The 23,352-nt window shown below is 36.1% G+C and overlaps 1 protein-coding gene across 1 annotated transcript in view; it reads left to right on the top strand.

Annotated features, from left to right (window-relative positions):
- SPAG16 (sperm associated antigen 16) overlaps positions 1–23,352 on the top strand; it is a 422,997-nt gene that overhangs the window by 53,506 nt on the left and 346,139 nt on the right. The window contains 1 exon segment of the mRNA XM_061348067.1: positions 8,737–8,858. Within this exon segment, the coding sequence (XP_061204051.1) occupies positions 8,737–8,858 (122 nt within the window).

The following is a 23,352-nucleotide window of genomic DNA, read 5'->3' as shown; positions in this document are numbered from 1 at the left end:
AAATACAGCTTTAAAAGCCACAGTAAAAGAAAGAAAACACTAGTGAAGTGCAGCAGCTTTTGATCTTTAAGTTTATCCTTTTTATAGTGGAAAATAATTTTTGTAAATTTATAATTGAGTGCTGATAAAAGCTCTAGTCAAAAAGATATCAAGTGTCTGGAATAGTGATATATGTGTAGCAGTAGCACTTTATAGTTTTTTTATTGCATAGGCAACTGCTGTAGGAAGACTTGATTTGTTAGATCCTTAAAACTGGCGTTGTCAGGAGCAGTTTCAAAATTAAATTTACTGTTAGCACCAGTTCATAAACAGTCTGAAGAGATGCATGAATACACTAGTCCTGAACATGAAGACAGAACAGTTTCACCATTGCTTTTGTAATTTATCTGACTTTACTCCCTATTGCATATCTTCATGCTTATTTAAAAAAGGAAAAACAACAGAGTTATAAACTGAATAATTGAATAAGAAGAATTTGTGGCCACAACCTTTGTAGGTGATTTTTGTTCTTTATTAGCAAGCCAAGCAAGATGTAGTACGCGATAAAAGTTTTACTATGCTCTCCTGCTGTTGCTTTCAACTTGCTTTCCTCACATTTCAAATGTTTATAAAATAATTGTGGTCATGATTAAAATAATAAAATAATGTCAAAATATATGGTAATAGAGTTACTACAGACACTGGAATATTTTGCAATTGAGTTGTTTCAATATAAACAGTAGTACAACACTGGCTACTGAATATTTTGTTGACGGTGTTCTGTTTAGAGGGTGCACTAAATATCTTAGTTTATTTCATACTTCCCTAAAAAAGGACATCTTATTCCTTCAATTATGGAAAACAGAAGAAGTTAAAATAATTCTTTGCTACTGTATTTTATATTACTTTTTTTTGTCACTCTTGCAGCAAAGCACTTCATATTAATTCAAGAGTTCCTTGCTTAGCATTTAGTTCCTCTTGAACCTCTTTCTACTGCGCCAAAACTGAAGATACTTGGAGAACATAGTATTAGGATTTCCATCATGGGAAAGAAGGAAACAGGCACATATTTGAATCTTTCTTAACTTTCAACCTTAAAATAATTTTTTAGTATTGTGTTATGTCATTATAGTAGTGGTCATTTCCACATCTTTCCTCAGGAATTGTCTGATTGTTTAAAAAAACATAAAGGTGAGGAAAAGTAAAATGATGGTTTGAAAATCTCATACTGTAGGTTGGTTTTGAAAATATTTTAGCTTATTTGACATACCTTATTTTTGGTAGTCTGATGATTAAGGTTCATTCATTGGGAGCAGTTACAGCTGAGACTGTTTCCATTCTTATAAATGTTTTTTTTTTTTTTTTGTATTTTAAAAATGCTTTTGTTTATTTCTGCTATTAGAAAATGTGGGTACTCAGTAATCCTTAGGTAGTTTTGAAAGCTGTGATAGTTTAACCAAAAACTGAGAAACTTTACTTTTAGTGTAAAACTAAAGTCCTATTATGAAAATTGCACTTAAGAAGGAGTATCTGAGTAACACTACTGATTTTCATGGAACTACTTCGATATTTAAGAACTAAAATATGGAAATTTCAATTTATTGAAATGTATTTAATTAAAATAAAAAATTACAAAATGTATCCCCCATAATGTAAGTAAATATTTTTTTTCTTCAGGAAAACCAAGCAAGCAATTATTAAAATTATTTTTCTTCCCCCTATCTCTTTAACTTCAAGTAAAAATATAATTTCAATGGTATGTAAGTGGGACTATCAGTGATTAGTGAAGTACTTTTCCAAGTACAGAAAAGCAGAGATAATCCTGATTTTTTTTTTTTTTTTTTGGCTAGAATAGATATTTCCTTGAAAATATTTAGTGATACAAGTCAGGCCATGTTCTTGGGCATAGACTGGCTATGCCTTAAGGATTTAATTTTTATGACTATTTTTGTTTCTGAACCAGACATCTAGTGTTTGCTTTTTAAATGGAATGTATGGATACACCGGCATGTGTGACTATGGTTGTGCCCCTTGTGCATGTCTTAGAATGACCTTGATAATTTTCGAATTGGAATTACTGAGGGTATTCATCAATTAAAAAAAATATTTAAAAAAATGAAATTGCTCCTCATCGTCCATCAGTGAAGGACTTTGGATCACCAAGTTACTGCCCATTGATCTTTGCCTCAGTTAAACTTGCTTTCTTCTTTAGAAATAAAGTAACAAAGCTTGATTCTGGTCACAGTTGCATTGTGAAACTACTTTTTGGCTTCAGTTTTTACCCTCTGAGTAAGGAGAAACTTAGAATTCCGTGCAGTAATGATACAGACAAGGCCAAGCTGTGATTTAGATAAACTGATTTGGGTGTTTTCTGTTGTGTATTAAACTATACTACATTTTTCTTAGCTGTGGGATGATTTTGATCAGTTCCACTTATCTATTCATTGCCTTCTGTATGCTTTGACAAATGAGTCTCTTGCGTTTTCCTCAAGGAAAATGAAAGCTATAGGCTCATTTGGAAGAGCCCTGCTATCAGAAGGGAAAAGACATTCTTACTGCAAAAATTTAGGACTGAAGAGAAAAGGAAGATTTCTAAGAGCTTTAAGGGTAAATGGTCTTAATTGCAGAACAATTTCCATAAAGGCAAGATTTGTATCTTGTTAGACAGAATTAAGTAACTGTTTGAAAATACGAGTTTCATTTACAGGCTCTCCTAGAGAATTTCAGCTTGATGTGGGGCAAGTCACAAAATCCTGATATGGTTCCAGGGATTAAAAGCAGGGCGGGGGGCAGCAGGGATTAAAAGGGTGGGGGGGGGGGGCAGGGCAAACACTTTTCTTGTGCTGTGTTTTTTATATGTACCTGTGAGGTCTTAGGGTAGGGAATGCTTTTATGAGTCTGTGCAATCCTGATTGTTATAGGGCTTTTTAGGTAAGTAACAGATCCTTCCATTACTTGGGGCTGTAGATGGGTTTGTCTTAATTACCATAGCAAGGATCTAGCATTGGGATGTCTTCCATGTGCCTATGGAAGAAATGCAGATAATAATGCAAACTCGTTTGCTTATATTTTTGAGATCTATGGAAATGCTGTATGTAAACTTACTAAGAGTTATGGCTAATGTTTTGAGTTGCTGATTGTATGTTACACCTGGAACTCTAGATAACAATGACAGTGTAGTTTCATTTGTAGTAGACATTTGCGGCAGATACAATGCACCATTTGCTTTTACCATTGCCAGTGACTTGAGGACATATGGATGGTTTTGGTTCACAGATTCTTTCTGGGCTGCTATTTTTGAATGTAATGTTCCTTGCCTTTGCTGATAAAGAAATACGATGTTTAATTTCACTGGCAGGAAATGCATTACTTTCTCTTTTATACTGATGCAAGAGAGGAGCTTAATAGCTTTTTGTGTTTGTCATAGTACAAATGTCTAGTACATTGCAGGTACAAGAGTGAACAAAACCATAATATATTGCTTTTGCTTCTTAGTGCTCAGTCCATGTGTTTCTTGCACATTACCCTTGCTGATACTGAAGTAGCATCAGGCTTTGCAATCAGTGTTTGTAATAACTGTGTTTCACAAAGCCTTGTTATGCAAGATCTCATATTGTGTAATGGATTCTATGTTACCCTTAAGATTTAGCAGTTGAAAATAATAGAAAAAGGATTAAATAATGACACTTCATTGTCAACATTCGTTGGGGAATGGCAGCTATCTTTTTATTAGCATTTTTATTGTAGGAAGTTTTTAGGCTAGAGATACCACACTTATTTCACAGTGATAAATATTTGTATCTGGGGAAAAAAAGAGAAAATCTATATTGACCTTTGTAATTTCATAGGTCGTTTGTTTTGAGGAGCTCAGAACCTACATACTGAGGTGTTCCTCACATAAATCAAAGTTCCAATGAAGCTTTGATAAATCAATATAGTCATAATATTTTGGAAATACTGTGAGAGAACACCTTAAGCTCATATTGCTTTTAAGTTCCTTGGTAGCTTTATCAGGCTTTGTCTGAGTTTTTTCTACTGCAGAATGCAGGACTTTCAGGTACGTCTATTCAGAATGCTTAGGCTGTCCTAGAATTATTTCAATCTGAAATGAGTAAGTCTGGTTATATTTAATAATTGGTATTGTTTGAGAAAGTGAATAAGGCACAGTTTACAAAAAGCATGTTGATTGCATGGGTTTTATGTTACAATTCTGGTTGATCAGATTTGTAATTGTTCAAAGATTAAACTTTGTATGACAAAGAGCACATGAAACTTTTAAGATTTGCACAAAGGCTGTGGCACATACTGGGCCTATACTCACTGTTACTTGACCTTGCTCTTTGCTCTTTACTCTCTGTATAATAAATACTGCAGACCCATTTTAATCACTCCTAAACTTGGAAAACTTCTGTATTTTTCTTGAAACTGGATTCAGAAATGTGCAGGAATATTATGGCTGAAACACAATGAGAACTTGATATGTATTACTATAAAAATGTAACTTCAGCCACAGACATCTTATGATTCCTTCCTGGAATAACAATGTAGGTTTAAAGTAATCTTGAGTCTTTACTTATTCATACTTTACTATTTTATTTTCTAATTCTGTTCCTGGTTTTGATTGGGTTTTTTTCCCACAGTTAACCTTTCTCTCCAATGCTGTTCTTATCTGAGAGAGAAGAATTTTTTATTCTGTTAACAATTATCTTCCACAGGTTTCCAGTGGATTCTTAAGAATTTAAGTGTTTTCTTTTGAGGCTGATTTTTTTTCCTGATTTCTTTGCTTCTCAGTGCATCCTGAAATACTCCTAGTAAGTGGAAATATAGAACATTGTATTTAGGCAGGCATCTAATTGATGTGAAATACCTAGTTCAAGATGTAAATGTTTAGATAGAACCTTAGTACAGAATGTAGGTATCTTGCTAATATCTGAGTTAAGATGATAAAGGATGATTTTGATCTTCTGTTCTCCATGATGCCCAGATTCTGTCAGAGAAGAAAGGTGAGACCAGTGTCCTATGTCAGTCACCATTCTAAGTCCCTGCTGTTCCATGGAAGTTGAGATACGTGTTCTGGTAATGTGATTTCTGAGCATCATTAAAGCAATTTGAAGTTCAAGGTTTGCATATCTGTAAAAGCTTACAAAATGCTTGCATAGGATAATAATATTGAGAAGGCTTCCTGCAAACAGAACTCTGTATGTAGCCTCTTTGCTTCAAAGATGAAACAAATATAGTTTAAATGGAACAAAACTTAGCAGTGAAAATTTACAGCTTCCATCAGACCCAGTCTTACTTTTTTAATAATCAAGTAAACCAAATAAATGAAAAACTAGATTTTATAATGGTCTTGTATGTGATTGAAGCCATAGTGCACTGAAAACTTATCTTCCAGGTCTTTCAAATGTGCACTGGTCATTACATGATTAGCTTAATTATTTTCTTAATTTAAAAATTTTGATTCTGATTGCTAGTATCTTTCTAGAACATGCAGTGTAGAGAACTTTTGAAATGGGAGACAACAGGATACTCTTTTGTTAGTCTGTAGTTCTGAAATTTGCTGTCTGCTCACTCCTACAAATTAATGGGATGGCTACCGTCAAGTTAAGTGCAAACAGATTATAGAAAAACGTTAGTGGTTATCCCTGCTGTGTGTGTACATTTTCAGCTTAAAATACATTGATTTTATTCCATTCTTAATCTTAGTGGTTGATGGGCATTTTAAAGAGTACGTAATTTCAGTCTTTCCTTTAAAGCTTCTCACAGCAGGATGTCCTGAAATTGTGGCAAACATGAACGATCAGCTAAGTCATCAGGAAACTGTATTGCCTTTGTAAGTGGTTTTGTAATGACTAGTGTAGTCCTTAAAATGTAATGTGCACAGTTACCCTCTTTACATTCTTTGACGATCTATTTTTAATAAAGCCATTTAGCTTGGTTAATTAGAGTTAGTAATAAATCTCCATGTCTGCTGACTAATCTTAGGAAATATTTTAGACCACACTGATTGAAATAGAAGCTGCAGGATTTACTCTATGTAGATCTGTGTTTTGGCTTATCAGCATTATACTTGCAAGAAAAGTTTTTGAAGACTACAAGGATCTGCCTTTTAGTGTACTTCTTCATGCAAAATAGTAGTAGAACAAAATAGGCCAATAGAAAAATGGAAAATAGCCCATGCTAGTAATCTCACAAAAACCTTCATTCCCAATTCAAGCCCAGTTTTTGATGACAGTAGTATGCCATTTATCTTACCCATTTTTTTCCATGAGGCTTCTTGCAGCCATTTAAGCTTCTTTCTCTGTAGTTCAGCCCCATGCTATGATACATCTTCTCTTCACTGTCTGGTGTACCTTGGAAGCTTTCTCCTCCTTGTCTTTGCACCTGAACTACTACATTGTACGAAGCAATTGTAATTTACTCTTGAAACTACAAGAGAGTTTTTTCAGCTTTTCAGTGAATGTCCCTGGAGCAGATTACAAAACTAGCACAGACTCAGGTCTCCTCAACTTAATACTACTTGATCATACTTGTATAATATCCTTTTTAGGAAATATTAACTGTGTGTGGGTGAGACCAAGTGGACTGGATAGTTGTCACCTCTGACCATGATCTGGTTCTGTTTGGACTGTACAGTGACGTGTGATATGTCAGAGACTTACTCTGTGTCCAGTACTAAAAATACATGCATTAAATTCTGTCAGTTTAGCTTTATTGCCATACTAACAGGGGATTTTGGGGGGTCTGAACAATCCATTTGTTGTTTTAAAGTGCATATTTAACCATTAATAATAACTTGATGCTTAAATGTCATTAATACCTTCACATGCAGATACTGTCAAAACCCGGTATGTTGTGTATCAAGATGCAGTACCAACTCTTCAGTGGCGCTGAGCTTTCTGAAGTAATGTTACGAATTTTGAATACTGTTGTATGCCATTTATCTTCCTAAAATCCTGGGCAGTAATTTCAAGCTGATTGTAAATTATAAGTGCAGATTATGGTGTCCAAATAGCTACTTGGAAGTGCTCTGAAGTATTTTTCTTTGGCTTGAATGTCATTATGAAGAATCTTCTCTCTAATTTAGGGCCAGTTTGTTTCTGGAGCCCATGCTGAATAATTTTCCAGTTCCTTCTTTGGGGAAGTTGATGTGTGTGTTCCCTTCCGTTCAGAATCCTTCTCATGCTGCACGTGCTGCCCTTCTGCCCCTTATCTGGCAAAGCCAATCCTGGCTCCAGAAAATCTCTTCTTTTTGTTGAGGGGCCTGAAAACTCAATTCTGATCAAGTCTGAGTTGAGGTCAGTTTGAAGTCAGCCCCCTTTGTCTGATGGTATGAATGCTGAGTATCAAGATTACAGTAAGGTTCTTGATAAATAGCATGAATGTTTCTGCTGTGTCCAGCCAAGTAGATTTTCTTCTGCTAAGATGGTACAGTCCAGCAATTCTGTGGTTCTTATCCCTCTAGATTAACTGCTGGAGCTCAAGAAAACTGGGCTAACGTTTCAAGGGTATCTTGGTGTTCAGTATTTTTGTATTCTTTTATCTGTTCAGTAGATGCATCTGAAGGATTTGGATCTTTTTGGGAATCCAGTCCTGGAGTGGATCTTTATAATTACTTTATCCATGAATCTTTGCTGTGCAATCCACTTCAATAAGTGTCAGATTTTGCCTTCCATTATCTGATGATGAGAGTGTTTTTCTTGATGATTTGTCACTTCTTGAGAGATGTCTCTATAGCATACTCTTAATATGTCCTGTTCCACCTAAAATTATCTTCAGAGTTCTTTCTAAATTCGTGTCTACTGTATGATTCGTTTTGTTTGAATTACAGAATTAGCTTTCCTGTTTGTTCTTGAAGTCACAGATTCCAAAGACTGAGACCTCCTGAATTATTGTTTAACAGTGAGATGGTCCAGTGCAGGGTAGATACTGTATCTTCAGTTGGTAGTTTTAAACTTACTGTTAAACAATCTTAAAATGCTTCTGTTTTGGGGAAAAATAATTCATTTACCTGAATTTTGACTTTAAATTCTGACTGTCTTCCACCAAACACTTACTTAAAAAATGAGATTATCCTGAATTTAATACAGCAGATTTCATACTAACAACAACCTTCCTTTTTAAACATAATCTTTTCTTCCAGTAGCAGGTACCTATCTGACATTAACAATTGAAGTAGCAGGCCAATTTTCTGTCATAGCCATATTATTACACAAACTTCGTTATAAATGCAAAATTTTTTTTGCTATACTTTACTTTTCTTCACCATATCCACTGTATAGAGTTGCTTCTTTTCCCATTGCTGTTATGCTGAAGTGTTATGCTGTTATGCTGAAGTGTTGGGGTTTTTTGGGTTTTGGGGGCTTTTTGGTTGGTCTTGACTGCAGGTAAGGATTAGTAGTGATGCTTGACCTCTTTCTAGGGCAATGTTAGATTGATATAAATGTCCAGAAGTTAATTTGTAAGCATATAGTTTTAAAAGAACAAACTAACAAAATATCATGGTATTTAGCTGTTCACTAGAGTCCAGTCTCCCAGTTACACCTGCACTCAGCTTCAACAGTATGTACCAAAATTAATAAAATCAGGACAACAGTGATTTAAAAAAAAATTATAAAAATGGAACAGAGGAGAAACATTGGAAAAATAAGACAAAATTGTATTTTCAAAATAGTACCATAAACAGTAGTACTTTATTTTAACTTATGGAGCATTTCTGAGAACTGATAATGTTTTTCCTTTTTTTTTTTTCCCCAGGAGGTTCCTATTGATATTCAAGTGACCACACACATGCATCCTAAAGAATACACTCAATGCCTGAAATATGGAGAGTATAAACTGAGCAGCATTTTAAAAGTGCATGACTTCGCAGTGAGCTGGTAGGAGCCATTAACAGTACATTAATTTTAGTGTTACATACATGATGAGTTTTATTTTTCAACAGGTCATTGAGAAGCATCTGCTTTAAGTAAACTTCTGAAAAAAACTACTGACAGCTGTCATGGGGGGCACTCTCTCTGAAGAATGTGAAAATGGCAAAGGTAATGAAATTTAGTGACAGTGTAAATAAAGTAAAACACCTGGGCAGAACTGTTCAGATTCAGATTAATTTTTTATGTAAGAAGGGTGAGATTTGGTTAGTAGATCTGAAAACGGAAACCAGAGATAACTATGAACTCAGGTTCCTGGAAACTGAATTACAGTGCTGAATGTTTTTGCAATTTGTATTTGATTGCAGTTTATTCCCTTGGGTCAAAAATCAGAAGAGTTTAGATTTAGATTAGCTTGAGTGTGCAAATAGCCTATAAGCAGTGACATTTCAGGGCTTGCTGGCTGCAGCTGAGGACAAATAAACATAAAGATATTAACCCCCCCTCCCCCATGTTAAAGCTAGTAGCAAAGTTCAGACAGTTCAGACACATTGTCTATGTATGAATATATTTTAATTGATTTAAGAAATAATCAATACCTTAGTAATTGAGCAAACTTTAAGTAGCTTAATTCTTGTTACTGTACTCAGACTGCTAGTAGATTACTCCTGAAGGTATCTCCCTGAAGGGCGAACTGTATTCCTCCACTTAATTTTGGAAGTATAATTTCTCATTGCATCCAAGAAACATAATTGAATGTAGTTACGTTTTAAATGCTTAAAAACTTGGGCAGTGTAATTCTAATGCAGATTAAGATCTTGACAATCAACTCGCTTGTTAAAAAAAAGTCAATGTTGGGATGAGAGTAGTACACCATAGAAACAGTATGTAAAATCAGAGCTGAGGGCGCAAACTACAACATGCTGATGTGGATGTTAAGGTAAGTCTTGTCTGTGAAAAGGGAAATATTAATAATACACATATAATAATTACAACTCAAAGATCACAAATCCTGTAATAAATATCCACTGCACTGCTTTGAGTTTTGCCCTGGCTGGGCAAGCTTCTGCTTAGACCCTCAGGTGCTCAAATCTGGTTTTCTGTCTGGCTAATACCTATCCTATATTCGTAAGGGAATAATACTTTGGGTAATTGTCTCCTGTACTGCATCATCATACTGGTACGATCAGGAATGAAAGCTTTCAACTGGTGTCTGTCTGCTGTTGCTCTGAGGTGTCCATAGTAAATCTACTCATATTAGTGGCTTATTAGGCTTGTTTGAAGAACAGAAGGTGCAAGAATGGTGTGCTGTATTGTTTTGGTTTTAAAAGCAAAACAAAACATTCTAGAGGAGGTGGAAAACACTTCCACACTTGGCAAGATTTTCAGGAGATCAGGTGGAATAACAATTCAAATGTAACCTTTACAGGCTACATCATCACAAGATTTACATGCATAACAGGCTGCAGAGGGGCAAGTCTAAAGTTATCACTTTCGTCTTCCTGTTTGCCCTGTTGAAAGTTTGCCTTTACCTGCAGTAGGAAGTCAGGCTTGAGCTGCAAATTACTTTGGAATGTTGTTGCAAAATACTTGTGAATGTTAAACTATAAAATATGTAATTCAAAGTAGTAGAAGCTCATAAGCTAGTGAAGAAAGGACATCTCTACCTTAATTTTTCCTTTATCTTACACTTGAATAACAGATAAATGTTATACATCTTTATGTATGCTTTGTTTTCTGTACCCTTCTTGAATGATATTTTTATATCTTACTGAAAGCTTTATTCTAGATCCTTATATCTAGTGCTTCTAGTTACTGCTGAAGAGATACTATAATGTGCTGGGGAATTCTAACTATTTCCTACAGTTAATAACTGGATATCACACCTTAAGGATACAATGCCACTTGAGAAAGCAATTTACTGGAATGAAAATAAATTGAATGTCTTTCAACTTATTTGAAACTACTTTAGAACTTGCTTGGAGAAACAGCAACTAAGCTGACCCGACACCCCCCACCACCACTACCACCAAAATAGGTATTTAATTTCATATACTGGCAATATGAAGTTGACCTGCATGTAAAGATAAGATAATGCTTTAAATCAAGTGAGGGCCTGGGATTGTACTTTAGAATGAACAGAAATGCTAATTTTAAATATGTAAGAATATAAAAGCATGTAAAAAACTAAAAGAATTTGAACACCTTTGTAGTGGTTTAAGCCCAGCTGTAAATCAGACCACTCAGTCTCTGTCTCATTCCCCCCTCCTTCCCCCACTCCACGCCCAGAGGGATGGGGAGGAGAATCAAAAGGATGTAACTCCCACAGGTTGAGATAAGAGCAGTCCAGAAACTAAGGTATAACACAAACCACTGCTGCTACCACCAATAATAATAATGAAAAGGGAAATAACAAGGAAGTGAATACAACTGCTCACCATCCGCTGACCAATACCCAGCCCGACTGAGCAGTGATCTAGCCCTTCTGGATAACTGTCCCCAGTTTATATACTGGGCATGACGTGCTGTGGTATGGAATACCTCTTTGGTTGGTTTGGGTCAGGTGTCCTGTCTCTGCTTCCTCCTGGCTTCCCCTCCTCCCTGTCAGAGCATGAGGCTCACAAAGTCCTTGGTCAGAGTAAACATTACTGAGCAATAAATAAAGACATCGGTGTTGCCAGCGCTGTTCCCAGGCTGAAAGTCAAAATCACAGCACTGCACCAGCCACTGAGAAGGAGAAAAATGACTGCTACTGCTGAACCCAGGACAGCCTTCTTGAAAAAACATGAACTTTTCATTTGCTTAAAAATCTTTTTGTGTAAATGGTGAGTTGTTGTTTCTACATGTTTAAGCATGTCTAGGGTGGGAGGGAAAGGACGTTTAAAATTTAGTTATTTCAATTCGCAAAGATTTGTCCTATCTAAATGCCAGTACTTAAAATTAATCTTTTTAAAGTGATTGAAAGGGACACTTGTTTCTCCTGTTAATGCTAAAGGCTGTATTGTAGCCTGGTTGACTAAAGGTAGGCTTTTTTTCTGGCAGCATGTTGTCTATTGATGTGTTTGGTTTTTTTTTAACATACTTCCCAATTGCAGACAAATTTGACAGAGTTGTAACAGAATTGGAGGTACTGAGGTTCCCATGTGTTTCCAGAAAACAGATCTCTGCTGAAGAAAGGGTTACTTCTAGCACCCTGTTAGCTGTAAGCAGCTAAAAATTCGGAGAGGGGATAGAAGTTGTTTTTTGTTTTTTTTTAGAAGAGCTTCAAATTGGAGCACATACCTTATGAGATGCTATAGAATGCAATCTCATGGCGAACAGTTAATGCACACAGAGCTTGGGTTATCATTTTCAGTTTGACATAGCTGCTTTTCAGTCCTGAAGCTGGCTTTCCTTGGAAGTCCAAGAGGTTATTAAATGCATAAATCAAGATTTTTCAGAGCAGAATGACTTAGATTAAATTCTCTGTATAGGGAATAAAATAAAATAAAAATGACCCATTTAAAGAAATTCTGAACTTTCACTAAACGTATTTATAGTGATTATGATTGTCTGTTTGACTATTTTACAGACAGAAGGTGGAAATCGATATCCACTAGATGATAATTTTCTTGTAGTGCATAGCATAGATAGGAAACATTCTATTGACTTGAGAAAAAATGTTTGGTTGTTGGTTTTTTTTAAATTATTTATTTTTTTTCTCACCAGAACCAATGTATAAGAATTACAAAACAAAATTTGGCTTGTGTGTATATATTACTATATACACTATATATGTATGTACTACATATATTATTAGGTTCCTTTACATCACTCTAGAAACTGGAGTTCCTGCAAACCCAGATTCCCAGTTTTTCCATGCCAAAAAGCTGATGTAGATTAGTGCTTTAATGCGTATTAATTGAAAATCCTTTTTGCAGAGAGGGAAAATAGATCCTTTGGGAAATGTTTCTTTTTCTACTAAGATGCATGTTTCCCACTTTTCAGATCATCACACAGGCATTCCTCCTCTGTATTAATTTCACATTTCTCCAGTGTCCTTTTAAATATCCTGGTAAATCTTATGCTGCCTACAAGAATCACTGGAAGATCTATAATGACTAAATGATCTTTCTAGTCTTGCTTGTTTACTGTTCCCTTTCTCCTCACCTGCTGTCTGCATCTTTCACATAGCCCCAAGGGGTTTGCATTGCTTTCCATGAAAGGTACTTCTACAATGACCATAGTCAATATTACATTGTTATGGGTTACATTGTCTTCACCTGGGAAAAGAATGATGCCGATGCAGACAGTATTCAGTGCATTAATAATGGTTAGTACAGTGTTGGAAAATTGGAAAATGCCATGTATTATTTTAAAGATACTTATCTAAGATGCGGCAGAAACATTAGCAGTAGTGGCGTTAGAGTTTCAGATTGGTGCAATAGTATATTTAGCATAGAATGTAATGGATTTTGTAGATAGAAGATAGAACTATTTCCCTTGTTTAAATTTCAGATCAGATGATTAGTGTTGTGAAAATACTGGCTATTTGCAATTTAATGATACCTTTTATAATACCCATTAACTTGTGCTGAATGACAAGTAAAGGCTTCACCTTGCTTTTTGTTACTTTAAGTCTTGTCCTCCTCCTTCCCATGCTTCACAACCAGAGGTTACAGTTCTCCACTCAAAGCTTGTTTGATGTTTATCATGTATTGTAATTGCTGTCAAAATGCCACTTTTGATTGCGGGTAGAATTTGTAAAGTGTATGGCCTAATATTTTAAATGTATGCTTTCCTTAGGAGAAGGGTACCTGCAAAAATAGAAAATGTATATTATTCTTGTGTTCATGAAACCTGATGTTCCCAAATCCTTTATCCTCATTTGATATTTTGTAAAAGGAAAAGATAAAGAATTGCAAATGCCTTGCCCAGGCATGGTCAAAATATGAAGCTGGAGATAATAAGAAAGAAAAGCAAATACAAAACATTTTGTTATTATCAAGGTTTTCCTGTTGGTCTCAGCAAAAGATAATGTTTCTATAGGGACTAATTCATCATCATATCTTCTTATCCTAGTTTTCCCCATTTTTTTATCACTGGATTCCAGAGAAGGTTTTTAAAAACTTACCTCTTTGGGAACCATGCAAATTAACTTAGAACTTAAAGTTGTGTTGGTGATTATATGAGACTTACTCAGAAATTGAAATTAAAGTTATTCTTACAGTGCCTTGTGTGAAGTTATGGAGGTAAGACTACAGAAAGTATTGTAAACCCCTGTACTCTTTCCACTTTAGTTCCCTTCTACTACTTTTGCTCCTTCTTAACATATAAATTCATATTTACACACTGATTCACATAGACATGCACACATAGGAATCATCTTCAAAGGAAAGATAATTGATTGTGTGTGTTGATATAAGAAACTATGAAATAGATTATAGTCTTTAGTTTGCTGTGAAATGAGATGATACCTATCTACATTACCTCTTGAGAGTTTCAAGTTTTCCATTTACAGAGTAAGGTGGTGGGGCAGAGTGAATTTGGCAGTAGTGAGAAAAACTATATATTTTGTTGTGTCAGTCAAATTCTGATATCTGGGCTGTACTCTGTTTTAGTTCCTCTTAGACATATATGCCAGTTTTCTGTTTCATTCCCAAACTTTTGTTTCCATGAAGTTGTTTATTGGAAGAGCAGGCTGTTAAGATTGTGTCATGAAGCAACTCAAGTAGTGCAGACTACTTTTAAGCAACCATCTTGGTAATGTTGTTTGTTGCCCTTCTCATTTGGGAAGAGCTCTGTATTAACATCTCAAAGCGACGTTTTCCTAGTCTTTCTTGTCATCCCTTGATTTTCTTATGATGCCTGTAGAGTTCTGACAAGTTATTCTGATGGTTTGCTGAGACTGCTACCTGTCATGCTGATGGATGTTATCTCCCTTTTTCCTGTGTTCTGTCCATTTGTTTCTGTCTCTCTGTTGTCTTAGAAATGGTGAAGTAATGCCATTTTGTTCCATGTCTGAACAATGCCAAGCAAAATAGGGTCCATTAACCAAAAGGTGATCAGTCATATGAATCATATTGAGTCCTCATTTAACACAAGCTAGAAAACAGAGGATCCGAGATCCAAACTTCATGTGGTGAAATTTTCTGTCAAACAAGAAAAATTTAAGGATGTAGATAAATCCTTATTAATTATTTAAACCCTCTTCTTGCCTCCCTAGGATATTAAAAGAAGATTTTTTTTTATTAAATTACATTTCTCCATTAACAGTAACACTTTTAAATTGTGCCATCATGTACCGATTCCTTGCATGAGTAGCTACAGTGAGCTGGAGATTTCCATTAGCAACATTTGCTGCTTCATGATTTTCCTACAGAAATTATAGCTCTTTTTTAAAGGAGTATGACGTACGAGGTAGCTGCTGCATTTCCCAACCTCTCATGCTCTAGCCAGTTTGAACAATTTAGCTCCAGTGCAGCAGATATTGAAGGGGGGTGGGTTTTGGATCATGTCCTTATATAGATTGCTGGGGCAGTATGACCCTCCCTGCCTTCTAGCTTCTGTCATTGAGAAGCCACCTGGGTTTTTTCTGTTCACATTTTGTATCATACTCATTTCAGTGTATGCTTCAGAATCAAGTCCATGACTGTTAAAAGGATATTTGTGGGGGTTTAAAGTGTGGATTTCAAAGCTGTGTCTCTGACAGCTGAGATTTAGTTCCAGACTGGAATTTCATTTCCTTGTAAAACTGCCCTGGGACCCTGAGACACGTGTCTTTCCCTGGGGCTAGCCATCTCAGCAGGTGATCTTTCATGTTAGTGATTTCAAAACATTTATATTATTTGGCTGAGACAAAAGAGCTCCTTTCTATCATTCAGGAAGGCATTACATTAAAACCCATTTATGTCCTTGTAATTCTGTAAGCAAATAATAATATTGAACCTTTCAAAACTTATTACATAAGGAATTGATCTTGTTAGAACTGCAAGTATCCTGTTTCTGTTACTGTTCTTCAAAAGCCAAAGCCTTAATTACTTCTTCAACTTGTGTATGTAACACTGAGCCCCAAAAGGAAGAAAGTGAGTCTCACGTGCATGTAAAAAAACTCTGTCCCCTACTAACTAGGTATGAGTTTTATTTACAGACTCTGAGGTGTACTGAAACTGGCTGAATGGCCGGGTGCAGAGGGTGGTAATCAGTGCCATAAAGTCCAGTTGGAGACCACTAACTAGCAGTCTATCCCAGGGGTCAGTACTGGGTCCAGTCCTGCTTAAGCTCTTCATTGGTGGTCTGAGTCATGGGGCATAATGTACCTTCAGCAAGTTTGCATATAATACCAGACTGGAAGGAATGGATGACACTCCAGAGGGTCATGGTGCTGTCCATTGGCTGGAGAAATGGAACTACAGCAATTTCATAAACTTTAACAAGGGCAATTGTTAAGCCCTGCGTCTGTCAGGGAATAACCCAAATGCACCACAAATATAAGCTGGGGATCATCTACGTGGAAAACAGCTTCTTGGGAAAGGACCTAGGGGCCCTAGTGGCAAAGAAGGTGAACGATATCTGGGGCTGCATTAGGAGGAGTGCTTCCAGGAGGTCAAGGGAGATCATCCTTTCCCTCTACTCAGCACTTGATGAAGCCACCCCTGGATTGCTGGGTCCAGTCCTGGGCTCCCTAGTACAAGAGTCATACTAGAGTGAGTCCACCAAAGGGCCACAGAGGTGGTGGATTGGAGCATCACTCCTATGAGGAAAGGCTGAGAGAGCTGGGACTGTTTAGCCTGAAGGAAAGAAGTCACAGGGGTGATCTCATCAATGAATTTGTGCAAGTATATGAAGGGTAGAAAAAAGATGGAGCCAGGCTCCTTTCAGTGGTGCCCAGTGACAGGAACAGAGGCAGTGGGCGCAAACTGTAGTACAGGAGGTTCCCTGTGAATGTTAGGAAATGCTTTTTCACTTTGAGGGTGGCTCAGCTGGCACAGGTGGCCCAGAGATGTGTCTCCATCACTTTAGATACTCAGAAGCCATCTGAACAAGGTCCTGGGCAGCTGGCTGTATGTAAATCTGCCTGAGCAGAGAGATTGGACCAGATGACCTCCAGAGGTCCTTTTCATCCTCAAGTATTCTGCGATTTAATTATATATAGAAATACACAAAACACAGGTATGAACATGTTTTAATTATATGTATCTAATAATACCTTTAGATGTATGTGCTATTAATTTTAATGTCTGCCAAATAAGTGTAGACAGTGTAGTTGCAGGATTGGATTTTTGTGTGTGCTGAAATATTCAAATGCTCAATTCTGCCTCTTTTCCTTTTTTTCTTTTCTTTTTTTTTTTTTTTTTTAAGGCGCTAATACATGAGAGAGTCAAATGTAGAATTAAATGAATGGTAATAATAAATTTGTTATACCTGTCTTTACAATGTAGGAAACTTACGTAATTTCCTTTCAGAAATGCTTGCATTAATGCCTTCTTTTTTTTTCCTCAGGAGTGAAAAGTCATTTCCCTGACCTTAATGAGAAGTATATAGGTGTGTTTACAGTGCAAATAAATGAAGTTGTTGACATCCTGACAAAGAGCAAGTGACAAATAACCCTAAAACCTTAGTGTGCTGGGTACACCTAACAACACCTATAATGGGATGAGAAGAATATCCTTTGTCTGGCCTATTGTCCCAGCTCTGTCTCTGTCCTCGGATCATGTGTGGCTGATGTCAGGCACCCAGACTAGCCCTAAGGTCCTTTCTCCAGAGACCCTGGTGCCACCTCAGGCACAGCTGGATGAGATACAAGCAGGCAGCCTGGGCTTGAGCAGCTCTCAGAAACATGGATACCTGTAGCCTCAGCTGCAAGCACTAGGATGGAAACTCAAAAGCCAAGTCAGGGTGTGATGAGTGTCAGGCTGCAGTAGGCAGTGCAGATTTAATTTAGATCTAATGTACAGTAAAGACTGAGTAGGAGTATATCTCTGTGTATGTGCTCATATGGGTCTAACTATCCTGCTATCTCCCCAGCAGTCCTACAAGGTGGCATTATCCTCCTGTGAAGCAATTCCTGCAAGGTTGCTTAAGTGGAAGATCCAGAAATTAAATTCATGTCTTCCGAGTCACAGTTCAGTGCTTTAACCTTCAATTTCAGAGTATCACTGTTTCCCATACAAAATTAAGTTCTTAATTTCTTTCTGCATTAAGGCCTACGTTGTAATGGAGAGATTATTTCATGGACTTCTCTCTGTTCATTATTATACAGTCTCAGTAAGAGCTTCAGTGCAGTTTATGTGGAAGAAATGCTCATAGGAAAATGGCAAATGTAGTTTAGCTACCTGTAATGCAGTTTAATAAGGAGAAAAGCGAGTTCTCCATGAATAATCAGGAAGAACGATGTGAATCACACTTTGATAAGCTCTGTGAGGCCTTGCTGCTGCAATGGTATGAATGCACAGTTCCTGCCTATGACCTTTTCAACCTTATTTGTAGCTTTTTCTAACACAGAAATAATAAGAGAAGTAAATGGTTCCCTTAGCTCCACCTTTGCCTCTTTGTTCCACTCACTTTTTGCCTCGTAAATATACTTTCCTGTTCCTTTCTATAAGCTTTTAACTATCATAGTCTTAAGAAGTCTTTTTATTTCTCATTATCTTTGTCTGCAACTTTGGCCATAAGCAATTGCTCCTCTGGGAAGAAGGTACTGGCCGTCACTTTAACAGGCATCTTGAAACTGTAGCAGCAAGATTTTAAAATCATGTTGTGTTATTTTATGGTGCACACGTGAAACGAGCTGGGTATCTCTAATTTTATTAGAAAACAAGCATCTTTATCAGAAAACTAGAACATTTCCAGGGAAGGTCAACAGAGAATAAGCATATAATTTTTAATATTTTTTATTTTTTTACTAGTTACCTTCATAGTCCTTGAAGCAGACTTTGCAGAAAAACTTGAAAGTACTTGCTTACAAAAGCATGATTGTAAAAAGCTATTGTCTTAACTCTATTAAGGCTCTTGCATATTCTCCATAGACCAAAAGGTATGATGCCTGGAAGCTGTCAGCTGTACTAGATTTGGTTTATTTTCCATGTATTTCCAATAGTCTGTGGAAAAGAAAGGGTTGAATAGATTGTGTTAATATTTTTATAAGTGTTTAACTGGGAGCAGTCAGTGTATTCTAAACAGCAAATATGCTGATAACTAAAACACTTAATTGAAGTGTCCTTATTTTGACCAAATGTGATTTATAGAAAAAGAAATTTTGACACTTGTGGTGTAGGATGAAGTGCTACTTTTTAAAGAAAGTTATTTTGAAACTAATTTTATTTATAAGTGTATTTTATGAAGTGTGAAGAAGATGGTGGAAAATGTTGAGATTTTATTGAAATGTATTGGTGAGCTTTAAAAATAAGAGAATTTGTAGGAGGGATTTAATGTTGTGGAGTGGGAGGTTTTGGGGGTTTATTAGGGGTTTTGTTTGTTTTTAAGTACTCAGTCTATTCTAGAATACAAAAATGCTGATTTGTGAAAGGTGAATAATGTCTGTCTTTATACTTCATTGACTTTGCTACAATTCTAAATAGTTATCTGCAAAAAGATCCTCAATTAATGTTCAATCCTGAAATTCTTGTAAGCTGAAAAGCCATTTATTATATTATTTCTACATTTTATATATTTGTATTTTTAGCACCTGTTCAGAACTATTCTGTCAAGGAACATGGAAGGAAGTGTTCTAAGAAGCTTTGTTTTGATTCTGTGTGTCAGTTAAGTTTTCTTTCTGTTTGCCAAAGCGTACACGTATTGCAATTAATTCCGTAAAGCACCTTTTGCTCTCTTTGGTTGATACTATCTTGTAGAAATAGTCAATGCATCTAGTAATGCTTCTGATGCTTCCCTATTCTTAGTATGACCAATGAGAAGACATTGTACATGTATTAGAAACCTACTGTAGTAGTGATACCTTTTTTTATTGGCTGAAGTAATAGGAACTGAAATCACCTACCTTCATTTGCAGGCCAGGTTCATAACCTGAATGTAAAATCACTAAAGGTTTTGGGTATTTATGGTTGCAGTGCTTTAGAGGTACACTAGTAACACAGAAGTACATAAATATGGAAGTTTCTATTTCTATATTCTCTAGCTTTTAATCTCTTCAGCTTGGAAAATCTCATGTTGGTGTTATATGGTGTAGGATTTTAATGCCTGAAGTTAAAAAAGAAAATCTTCAGTTGTTTTTTCACTAACTAAATATTTTTAGAGGAGATTTTCAATTACTAAAATGAACATAGGACTTGAAGGATATCTGCAATGTCTCTGAAGAAAAGGAGAATAAATATAAGAGACTTATAGGAAGAAATAGGGGCATTTACTCCCTTGTTTCAGTGAGTAAATATCCACCAGACCAAAGAAAAATTACATTAAAAAAACTATTGGATTGTGAGCAAATTCATTGCAGTATTGAATGAAAGTTCCTAAGTAGAAGAGAGAAATAAGGAGAAATGAAGGATATTTACAACATTTATGCTTCAGTGTGGTGACAATGAAATTTTAACTTTTAATATTCATTATAGAGGTTTTTCAGATACTACCCTTTGTATGTCATGGAATAACCTTCAAACTGTTACAAAATGGTTGGAATTAGTCCACATAGACACATAATTCTAGATTTTGCCCAGGACAGTGGTACAGAAAAAGTATAAAAAGTGGTCTTAGTGAATTTTTTATGTTCCATGTGAAGATAGAACAAACACAGGACAAGGTTCTATGCTCAGAGTAATGAGGATTGCCTTTTCTTTACATTTAGCGGGTATGCCTGACTAAAAGATAAGGTAAGACAGCATGCCCTGTGATTTCACACTAGGGGGTGATCTGAGCTGCCTAGAAGAAAGCATCTCCAAGGTTACAACTTCAGTATCTTTCCAATATTTTTAAAATTTACCTCTCAAACTGAGTTCAGCTCTTACCTTTTCTGTTAATCTTTTAAGTTGCATTGCTCAAAGTGTGTCAATGCTGAGACTTTCAGAATTTACCATGAAGGAAATACTGAAATTATAATGGAATAAAAGGAAAATCAGCACTAGGAGTAGCAAAATAAAAGTAGCAATATGTATTAAACAAGACAGTATTAGAAGCATGGAGTAACTCCCATAATGGGGTTTGTAGGGAGATCAGGAGGTCAGCAGTTAGCAGTCATACCAGACAGTGCACAAATATGAAATCTTACATTTCATTCAATTATAATTCTGTCTTGAAAGCACAGCTCTGTAACACAGTGTATTCTCATGTGCAAGAGAACCGGCACTTGTTCAAGAGTGCATGGCTCAAAGTGTCTTCATACTGAGACTTTCAGAATTTACCACAAAGTATCTTGGCTTCACCAAAGGCAGGTCCTGCCTGACCAGCCTAGTGGCCTTCTATGATAAAGTTACTACATTAGTGGGCAAAGAGCAGGCTACAGATGTTGTCTATCTGGACTTCTGTAAAGCCTTCAACACAGGCTCCCACAACATCCTCCTCTCCAAACTGGGGAGATACGGATTTGATGGATGGACTGTTGTCAAACGCAAGGTTCCTTATTATTCTGTGATGTTTCTATGATCTCTCTTGAGAATTTTCAGCATTGTATTATAAAATGTTTGAATGCAGTTGGCAGAAAATTAAATGATAGACAATCCTTTATATTTGGAACGCTTTACCAAAGTTAGCCTTTCTAGAACACCACCCCCCACTGCCCCCAGTTTCACTTTTGCACCCAGCCCCAATTTTTATAGCAGTATTTTGGCCAGAAATAGGTAGATTCTTGGCCTGTAGTTAACAGGGCTTGGAATAACATGCCACTGCCAGGAATTCAGTGGTAGATTTTCAAACTTAATTTTGAAGGAGGTGTGATAAGCATAGGAGGCTGTGCACTGTCTCTAATGGGTGCTTTTGTTTCTGCCATCTGCAGCACTGATATTATGTCCTTGTATTGAAACAAGTACTTATGAACAGATGAAAGCTGAAAGGCAGTGATGAGTTATGGCTGTGGGTTTATTTACTGAATAAACTTAAATTGCTGCTGGTATAATTAATTAGGACTGGCATAAAACTAGAACATTTATTGAGCATCATAATTGGATCATGTGGTTTGTGTTTCTTACCTATGATAGGTTCTGTGTAGATCAGCTTAGGAGTAAGGGGTTTCTAACTAGCGATTTGGGAACTATGAAATGGAGCACATGTATGGTAGTAATATTATTACTTGAGTATAATGGAAATTTTCATCAGCTGTGCTCAGCTTAAGAGACAGACTTCCTGTAACAGTGAAGTGCTCTAATTCTAATTCAGATCTAGCTGTCAGCAGCTACTACACAGGTGTATAATGAAGCATCAGTATTTCAGAACAGACCAATTCCCACATGGAGATGTGGACAAAATGGTTAGATTTCCTTGGGGATGCTTGACATATTCTGAAGCTCTCATTCCAATTGTAGGTGTGGTTAAAATTTGAAAATTTGTGGAGTTTTTAGTTCAGTCTTAAAACTACAGCATTAAATTCATACTAAGATTTTTCAATTATCAGAGTAGGACAGAGTGTCTACTGTGGTAAGCAAGTAACAAAATGCTGCTGTCAAGCCAAACGAATGAACATCTTGATTTTCCTAAATCTAAATGACTAAATGCTATAATAGTACTTGCCACACCTTCTTGTATCTCTTTCTTTTCTTGTTTCAAAACAATTAGACTTATAACTCTTAACATAATCAAAATGAAATTGATGGAGATTTTAATTTCCAGTCCCTGAACAGACATATTTGCATTTGAAAATAGAACGTTAACCAGGTGAATGTCTGTCTAAGGCTATGATCATCCTTGTTTCCTTGAGTGCTCACAGTCATGAAAGCTAATGAACTGTGACACTGGAAACTGAAGTTTCTATGTTTACCAGAGCTTTTTCCAGACTGAGCTTCTCTACTGCTGGTATTTGTTTTGTTTTCCTTAAAAATAAACAAATCTGGATGTGAAATTGCATGTTTTAGGTAGAGGCTGTCCAAAATGAAACAAGTTTGCTGTATTAAAATTTATAGCTTATGGTTTTCCATGTAGCTGCAGACAGGTTGTTTTAGCCTGCTTTATTCATATTTATTGATTTAAAAAAATAATTCAGAAAAAAAGGTTATTTTTCATCTTTTCCATTAATTTCTTACATTGAAAACGGCAAGTCTTTTCAGATGACAGGGGTTTGAAAACAACAAAATAAGAAAAAAAATAAACCCACCATCTTGTTATTTAGAACTACATGCCAAGTTATTCCACATCCTGGAAGTACGGGGTTAAAAATATTTTACTTCCTACTTGATAAATTTCCTTCAGCAGACAAATGCTGATTATTTTCTAATACCAGCTTCTGGTTAGTGACTAATGTTTTGCTACCAACTGAACTTTTTGTTCTTGGTGTTTGGGTAATATAGGTTAGGGTCTACTTGTTGCTTTTGTTGTTTTCATGCTCACTGTGTCATTACCAGTCTTAATATCATTAAATGGCTAT

This window comes from Neopsephotus bourkii, unplaced genomic scaffold, assembly GCF_033783945.1.
Source record: "Neopsephotus bourkii isolate Nb327-2 ecotype Australia unplaced genomic scaffold, CSIRO-AGI_Nbou_v1 NB_335, whole genome shotgun sequence".
Taxonomy (NCBI): domain Eukaryota; kingdom Metazoa; phylum Chordata; class Aves; order Psittaciformes; family Psittacidae; genus Neopsephotus; species Neopsephotus bourkii.
Note: the sequence above shows the minus strand (reverse complement) of the source record. Positions and strands in the feature narration are given on the sequence as shown.